Here is a 9,351-nt window from a genome sequence, read left to right on the forward strand (position 1 = left end):
TCTAGTTGAGCTACACATAAGGTTTTGAACATTAACTCAGCCTCTCAAGGGGGAGTCTTGCAATCGTGTGCTGCTTAGTTTCTTGAGTGAGGTTGTTGTCTTTGACAAAATATTATGAAATTTTGTATTTTTTATATGAAATCCATTACATCTCTTTAAGTGTTTAGATTTGTCAAAATCGTTTCACTTTACTGTCGTGTCTTACTATCTTAAGATTGAGTTTTTAGATTTTAAATCTTTTACATCATTTCTCTTTTAACTAATTGAAATTCTAGGTAAAATAGGTATTGTTAAGTAGATAGCTGATTATGTATAACAAATAGTTCAAGGAAGAAAGACATTTCATTTATGTTGTTAAATAAAATAAGATAGAGCCACTGATCAAAATCTGTTGTATGTAAGTTTTTAAGGGAACCAAATCTGTTGGTGTGCTATTCAGAATCTTCTCTTTTATTTCTTATCTTGGTAATTTGATTTTGGTGTCGTATAGGATATTCAATATTAAATGGATAGTGGAGATAAAAGTTGGATGGGTCTCCGGAGATCCACCAATGAGTATATCAGTGGTGTGAATAACTTTCTTGATACAACTTTTGAACGAGCTTCCAAAGGAGATGAAATATTGTGTCCTTTCAAAAAGTGTGCTAATTGTAAGTGGAATCATCGAAATGTGGTAGAGGATCACTTGGTTGTTTATGGGTTTGTGCAAGGGTACACCAAATGGATTTTTCATGGGGAAAGTTTTTCCTCGAGAAATCATCCAGATCATAATAATAAGGAAGGTTCCAACATGCGTGACAATATTGACGGCCTACTTCATGATACTTTTAGAGATGTTGCAGGGGACTTGAGGCTTGAGGGAGTGAGAGAGGGGCTATCCGAAGATGCAAAGAAATTTTTTAAATTGCTGGAGGAAGGTAAACAAGAGTTATATCATGGGTGTGAGAATTTCTCTAAACTGAATTTCACCATTCGATTATTCTTGTTCAAATGCATTCATGGTTTGAGTAATGTGGCCTTTGGAGACTTGCTAGACCTGTTAAGAGAGGCATTTCCATTTTCTCATATACCTGAGTCGTTCCACAAAGAAAAAAATGTGATTAAAGATTTGGGTGTTGATTATGAAAAAATACATGCATGTCCTAATGATTGCATGTTATTTTGGAAGGAAAATGAGAAGGAAAATAATTGCTCTGTTTGTGGCTCATCTAGATGGAAGACTGTTAATGATCCCTTGACTAATGAAAGCTCCAAAATTCCTACAAAAGTTTTAAGGTACCTTCCCTTAAAACCTAGGCTTCAGAGAATATTCATGTGTCCTGAAACAACTGCAAATATGAAATGGCATGATACTGAACGACCCAAAGATGGCAACATATGGCATGCGGCTGACGGGGAAGCTTGGAAAAAATTTGATTCCTTGCACGAAGATTTTGCTAGAGATCCTCGTAATGTTAGATTGGGTCTTTCAAGTGATGGTTTCAACCCATTTCGAACCATGAGTATTTCCCATAGCACATGGCCTGTTATGTTAATGAATTATAATTTATCACCGTGGATTTGCATGAAACCGGAGTATATGATATTATCTATGATATTGATGTCTACCTTCAACCACTAATTGCAGAATTGAAAGAATTGTAGGAAACTGGGATGGAAACATATGATGCTGATTCTAACCAAACATTTCAATTGCGTGCAGCCTTATTGTGGACAATTAGTGATTTTCCAGCCTATGCAATGCTTTCTGGTTGGAGCACAAAAGGAAGAAAGGCATGCCCAACTTGTAATCATGGGACATGCTCTCAATATCTCAAGCATAGTCGTAAGATGTGTTACATGGGTCATCGGGCATTATTACCTCCTGATCATCCATTTCGAAGAGATAAGAAATCATTTGATGGTAAAGAAGATCACAGATCTGCACCTACTCCCTTATCAGGCACAGAAGTATTAGAAGAGTTGCGTGAATTCAATAATGTTTTCGGAAAGGGCCAAAAAAGGAAGCATCGTGATAGTGAGGGTCCATGGAAAAAAAGATCCATCTTTTTTGAATTGCCATACTGGGAACATAACAAATTGAGGCACAATCTTGATGTGATGCACATTGAAAAAAATATTTGTGACAGTTTGCTCGGGACTTTGTTGGATGTAACTGGAAAGTCAAAAGACCATGTAAATTCTCGATATGACTTGCAAGAAATAGGGATAAGAAAGGAGCTTCAACCAGTACAAGATGATAATGGAAGAGTTCATTTGGATAAAGCCTGTTTCTCCATGTAACCAGCAGAAAAGAAGTTATTTTGCACTGTTCTTAAAAATGCCAAATTACCAAAAGGTTGTGTTTCAAATATATCAAGATGTGTGGAAGTGGATGAGATGAAAATATTAGGTTACAAGAGCCATGATGCTCATTTCATAATGCATTACTTGCTCCAAATTGCTGTTAGAAAAGTGTTACCCAAAAAAGTTTCTATGGCTTTGATTCGGTTGGGGAACTTCTTTAAAGTCATAAGTAGCAAGGTGATAAGGCGAGCAGATCTTGATACAATGCAGTCTGAGATCTATGAGATTATATGTGACCTTGAAAAGATTTTCCCTCCATCTTTTTTTGATATAATGGTACATTTGCCCATCCATTTAGTAAATGAAATTAAGCTTGGGGGTCCGATACATCTTCGTTGGATGTATTCCACTGAAAGGAACCTATGTTTCTTCAAGGGGCATGTTCGTAATCGATTTCATCTAGAAGCATCAATACTAGAGGGATTCGTGGCACTAGAGAGCGTGAATTTATGTTCTAGATACCTACATGCTGGGGTGAAAACAAAATTTAGTCGATACCAATTAGAGGATGAGCAGGGAACTGAAACAGAGGGAGGTAATTTGTCACCTATATTCCCTAAATTTGGCCATCCGATTGGAAGGGAGAAAAAAAGCAAAGGCAACAATTTTCACATGGATCTCCAGTTATGTGTTGATATACATCGATATGTATTGTTTAATACCGGAGATGAAAAAATGGAGACCTTTATCATGTAAGATCTGTCACTTTTATTATAAACTTCAATATTTTTTATATGATAAGAACTTTGAAACATGCTAATTTGAAATATGCTTGCTTGCAGGGAACATAAGATTGTAATTGACAATCATAGTAGATCAAATGCATGGATTAGAGCACAAAATCATAGTCAGGAATTTGGCAACTGGTTTAAGGAGAAAGTGAAATCTGTTGAAGTGCCTGAACATTTACGACAACTCACTAAAGGGCCTAATACTGCGGCAAAAAGATATACAACATATTTCATCAATGGATATCGATTTCATACAATGAAACGAGATAGTCAAGGTAAGACCCAGAACTATGAAGTGACTTTATCAGCAACGACTGATAGTTTTGCTAGTGCTAGAGACCAAAACCCCATTGATGGAGAAGTTGTCTATTATGGAGTTATTCAAGATATCATAGAGATTGATTATTGGGGTTGCTTTAGTGTTGTGTTGTTTAAATGTGATTGGTTTCGTAATGAAGTAGATGAATATGGATTAACTCGAGTATACTTCAACAAGTTATGCAGTACTGAAGATCCATTTGTACTGGCATCTCAAGTGCATCAAGTTTTCTATGTAGAGGATCCAATTGAGAAAGATGTTTATTATGCAAGGACCAAAGTTCATGTTGATTTATTTGATTTAGAAGAAGAGAATTGCCCTAATATTGGAGAAACATTTTTTGGGGAGCCAGACAATGACATTGGACCATCAAATGGAATACCTGATGCTGATGTTGATCTCAGATGGTCAAGAGAAGATGTACCTGGTGATGTCATTGATATGCCAACTCATGATCAACATTCAGAATATATGGAAGAAGATATGGACACATCAGAAGAAGATGAGGACTTTGATGATGTCGATTGGGATTGGATGGTGGCTGATGATTGACGAAGGGATTTTTCTTATATATCTCTATTGCATTTCTTATATGTACTATTGGTTTGAAAGTCAATTGAAAGAATGTTGATTTTGCCTATTTTATTATTATTGTGTACTTCTGTCTTTTTGGGTTATCTAAATATTATTAGAGATTGCTTTAGTGCTTCATTTATTGAAACGAGCTGAGTGATTTTTCTTTAGAAAACCTCTGTGAATTAGGTAGCAAGAAGTGGTGATAATTCTAATTTCTGCTTCACGCTTTCTCCTTTTTACTAGTTCGTCTTATTGTGACTGTAATCTTCTTTTCACTGATTCTGCTTTATCTTCTTGATTCTGTTGAGATGTCTAACTCTTTATCTTTATATCTCTATTTTTACAGCAGGCAATACTTGGTAGTCATGAAACAGCGAGAGTCTTCAAGAATAAGGAATAAAGAAACAAGAGCAACTGTTCCAGCTGGAACACTCACATCTTTGGCGAATCAAAAGAAGTTGTTGCTAGCTAGAAGAAGAAAGGATCTACTGATCGAAAAGCGACAGCGTCTAACAGATGTAATAGAAGAACAAGATGTGCTAGAATCACACAATCCAGAGGCAGGAGTTCGTATACAAGCTGACTCAACTAACAATGTAGTGCAACCCGTAGAAGAACAACTTCAATTGAATTCTACTGCTCTTAAAGTAAATGAACAATGTGAAGAACAAGGCAAGAACATTCATATTTTATTTATAATATTACTTTTCTTTTTTAATTATAAAATCAAATTACAATACTACTTTGGAAGGGTTATCTTTATTTGTGTATTATTGTAGACTCTTCCACTAAAAAAAGACTAAGAGGTCAAACAAAGATGTTAGCTGTACATGAAAGGCATGATCGTAAACTGATTGTACTGAATAAAGCTGGTCAGCCAGTTGGTTCTAGTACTGATGTCGTGATAGAGTTGAGCAGCTTCCTCGGTACACTTGCTAGGAATGCGACCCTTTGTCCTCTTGATATAGAAAATTGGAAGTTGCTTGACACAAAACAGGATTTGTGGGATTATACCAAGGTTTGAAGTTTTCAATTCTCTGTTAAGTTAAATATATTTAACATTTATTGCACTAACTCAATGTCCAAATTTTCAGGAGAAATATGATATTCCAGAATCGGAAATAGATGGACTTTAAAAACAATTCAAGAAGCTTGGAGAAGGCGTAAGTTTGATTTGAAAACACACCACTTTGATGCCTACGCTAATGATCAAATTCGGATGGAAAAAAAGCCTGATGATGTTCCAACATCTCAATTTAAGGAACTTCTTAAATATTGGAACTCAGAAAAATTTCAGGTAAGTCTTACTAGTTGTTAATACGAAATAAGAGTTATTTGACTCATCGATCTTAGGAAAAGATAAAAAAATCTCCTTCATTTTAGTGTTTCGTGGGTCCAACTTCTTTACAATTTTATTTTAGATTAATTAAAGAAAGTTATTGATTTTACTTCTATATTGTGATTGATTCTAGTTTATCACTCCCTTAATTAACTGTGGCAGTCATAGTACTTGCTTAAATATGGTAATTGAACCTTTATCCCACTGTTAAATTGATACTTTTGAGTATATAGTATTTTTCTTAAACGATTGTTTTCTTTCCATCCTTGCTACTTGGTTTAATTATATGACAGCTTTGGTAGTGGTTCAATTATGGTAAGTTGGGATTTATATTATCATTTTCCCTTCTGTCCTTGTTGGATCTGAGAACAACCTGTAATACATGTTTCTTGGTCGAATTTTATTCCTTATGGATTGAGTTACTTCTCTTTTAGTAAGAGAATATTGTGATTAGCTGATTTGGTGGTTATTTTTGCTCTTCATTTCCAAAATATTTTAAGCTATATAAAGAGCTCTTTTCTTCTGTAACTGATCACTGGCATGATCACTGGCAGTGTCTCTTCTTTCTGGGAGACCACTGAGCTCTCATCTTTTTTACGGATCACTAGTCACTGGAAAAAAGCTTTCCTCTTCTATAAAAATCACTTGATCATTGTGGAACTTCTCTTCTATTTGTAGAAAATGTCAAAAGCCAACAGTGAGAATCGGAAAAAGTTGAAGAATCCACATACTGTTGGCAAGAAAAGCTTTGCTTTACTTCGCAATGATTTGGTATGAGCTCCTGCGTAGCATTGAATAAAAACATGTCGCATTTTAAAGAAGATGTTTGATATCCACTTTTAATGTGTACAGGAAAAAGAGAGGGAAACTAATGATACTCCATCACCTAAGGAATTTTTTGTGGTTACAAGAAAAAGAAAGCCCAATCGATCATACAAGGATACAGATGAAGATACAGCTAGTAAAATTGTGAGATTTCTATCTAATTTTTATTTTGTTTGATTTGAATTTGTTTTTTCATATTTACTCTTTATATGTGTACTTGAATTCTCTTGTTTTTTAATAATAAAACTGCATTATAGGCTGAGATGGAGAATATTGAAATGCAACAAAATGAAGATGGTAATGAGACAATTGATGCATTTGCTTCTGTCATGGGATCAGAACATCCAGGACGTTTGAGATTATATGGAAGAGGGGTTACAAAAACTACTTTGAAAGGGAAAGTGGGAAATTTTGAAGCCTCATCAAATGCAACAAATGACCTTGTGAAAAAGATGGAAGACAGAATGCTGAGAATGGAGGAAAAAATTGAGGAACAGAAGGAACAATTTGACCAACAAAAGACCACGATGAGACAAGAAATTGTAGAAGATGTCATAACAAAACTTCAACGTTCAGGCCTACCAATTGATGTTAATGTTTTGGCAACATTACTTGATGTTTCGTCAACACGAGAAACAAATATTCGGCCAATCCATCGTTCAACTACCAGTAGCAACAATCAAGGTCAGAATCATCCTCCTTCTTCTTCATTTTCTTCTACTACTGCTTTTGCAGTTTTCTGTTTGGTTCATCTTCATTTATGGCCTATTATGTTAATCTGCTTCTACTTCTTTTTCTTGTGCTACTACACTTGCAATCTTCTTGTATTATTGTTGGTGCAACTGCGATCATCTTTTTATTTTTATCGAAGTTGATATTATCGAGATTAGTGTTACTGTTGTTTGCATAGTTTAGGAGTATTGAACTAAACTTAAAACATCAATTGATTAAGAAGGTTTTAAAAGGTGTGCTCCAGATCTGGGTTGATTTTAGGTGTTGTTGGTTTCTAGTAAAAATATACTGACCCTATTTGTTGGTTTTTCCCTTTTGGTTCATAGTTTGTTTCTGATGTATAGTGACCGACTTTGTTCTTATTGTATTGCCTCTTCATGTAGCCCCTATTTGTTGCTGTCTCTTGTGTTTAAATGTTCTATTTTGATCAACAAATATCATGTTTATGACTGTGTAATCTTTCTAGTTCTAATTCTGAGGATTGTAATTTCTGATTTATCAGAATTTAATGTCTTCCATCCTTTGGTGGGTAGAGCTTGAAAACTGTGGTAATGGATTGAGTTGTCTTGTTCAAGTGCAATGCTTGTAATGTAGTCAGCTAACTGATTTGTTCTCACTTGGTTGTTCCCTCTCAGCTTCTTCACATGGTGCTAATTCTTCTAAGTGTTTACTGGCTGCTAAACTGTCTACATCCGTGTACACTGTTATAGCTATATTTTTCAAGTTGTTTCTGATAGGTTTGGCTCCTCCTCATGAACAGTTAGAGCTTCTCTATGTTAGTACTATCACTTAGAGTCTTGGTTTCCTGTGAGTTATTTTCATCATGGCCCCTTTTATCTTTAATCTACTCGTTGTTCTTGAACAATATGTTTGTCCTCCTTTGGTAAGTCCACATTATTGTAATTCTCTGCTCCCTTCCAAACTACAATATCAGTAACTTTGCATTTTTCTTTTTTTAAAAAAGTGATGTGGTAGTATAGGTTATGTCCAGAAAGAGTAAAAATTAGGAGTTATGCGTCTTCTTTTCCCTTTTCATTTTTTAACTTCCTCTTTCCTAATTGTTGACCCCTTTGAAATTGTAGGTGAACAAAATGAGCAAAGCGGGAATGAAAGCAGTGAAGACGTTACTTAAAGAGAATTCGTTTATCTATATATCTACAAACATTCTAGCACTATTTTTACTTGTTGGCCTAATTTTTGTGAACTTAAATGAATGCCAACTCTTGAACATTATAGGACTATTTTTATGTTTGGGCTTAATTTTTGTGAACCTCATGTATGTTAACTCTTGAATTGGAAATCAAGATCATGTGTTTTTATCGTTGATATATGGATGCTACTAGTTGAAGTACATATTGATTTAATATTTTCTATCATTGTATTATAGTTTATTTCAAAAATAAAGAATATACACAGTGCCTACAATAGCCTGCAATAACCATTAAAAAAGCCTATTGCAATACCTTAATAACACTGTTGCAATAGTTTAGCAGAACCGTTGTAATAGCTTAGATCGAGCTGTACAGTAAAGTTGTTGCGATATATCGTTTGCAACGGTTCGCAGCCATTGCAGCAACCATAGAATAGTGTCGACCTACACTAAAGAATAACTGTTGCTATACATAGTGTATTGCAACGGTTTACAACTGTTGCCATAAAACCGTTGCTATAGACATATCGCAACAGTCTTATATGCAACACACCATCTTCCGTTGCCATAATGCAATTGCAACAGTCTTTGAGTCTATGGCAATGAATTTTATTCTGTTGCAACAGACCTATTTTCTAGTAGTGGATCCATGGACTATAGAACACAAAAATTAGCAAAAAAGGGAGGTTTACCTGCTCCGGGGATTGTATAACCTTGAAAATGGGTCGATTTTCCCGTCGGGACCAACCGGTTCCATAGCTAAGGTCTTGACGAACGCCCATAAAAAATTTCAGCAAAAATAACGTCGAAAATCCGGATCACCAAAATATCCATGGATTAAAGACCACAAAAATTGGCAAAACGGGCAAGTTTACCTGCTCCGGGGATCATTTGACCTTGAAAATAGGCTGATTTGCCCGTCGGGACCAGTCGGCTCCATAGCGAAGGTCTTGTCGGACGTCCACAAAAATTTACGGCAAAATTGACTTCGGAAATCCGGATTACCAAAAGATCAATGGACTATAACACACGAAAATCGGCCAAACGGGGGGTTTACACTCTCCGGAGATCGCTTGACCTTGAAAATGGGCCGGTTTTCCATGGGGACTAATTGGCTCCATAGCTAAGGTTTTGACGGACGTTCTCAAAATTTTTTAGCAAAAATGACGTCGAAAATCCTGATCACCAAAAGATTCATTGACTATAGAACACGAAAATCGACAAAACAGGGTGTTTACCTGCTCCGGTGATCTTTTGACCTTGATAATGGGGTGGTTTCCCCATCGGGACCAACTGGCTCCATAGATAGGATCTTTACAGATGTCCACGAAAT

At 35.6% G+C, this 9,351-nt stretch overlaps 2 protein-coding genes across 2 annotated transcripts; both read left to right on the forward strand.

Annotated features, from left to right (window-relative positions):
* Positions 1-505: 505 nt before the first annotated feature.
* Positions 506-3,948, forward strand: LOC125851762 (uncharacterized). Its single transcript, XM_049531510.1, has 4 exons — positions 506-1,502; positions 1,703-2,269; positions 2,339-3,038; positions 3,129-3,948. Exons 1-4 carry the CDS (start codon positions 506-508, stop codon positions 3,946-3,948), a joined length of 3,084 nt encoding a protein of 1,027 aa, XP_049387467.1.
* A 389-nt stretch (positions 3,949-4,337) lies between these two features.
* LOC125851760 (uncharacterized) lies at positions 4,338-7,661 on the forward strand. The gene is made up of 8 exons (XM_049531507.1): positions 4,338-4,644; positions 4,752-4,974; positions 5,086-5,269; positions 5,990-6,082; positions 6,164-6,280; positions 6,394-6,882; positions 7,371-7,416; positions 7,504-7,661. The coding sequence occupies exons 1-8, from the start codon at positions 4,338-4,340 to the stop codon at positions 7,659-7,661; spliced, it is 1,617 nt and encodes a 538-aa protein (XP_049387464.1).
* Positions 7,662-9,351: the final 1,690 nt, after the last annotated feature.

The sequence above is a fragment of the Solanum stenotomum genome, unplaced genomic scaffold, assembly GCF_019186545.1.
Source record: "Solanum stenotomum isolate F172 unplaced genomic scaffold, ASM1918654v1 scaffold29626, whole genome shotgun sequence".
Classification (NCBI taxonomy): Eukaryota; Viridiplantae; Streptophyta; class Magnoliopsida; order Solanales; family Solanaceae; genus Solanum; species Solanum stenotomum.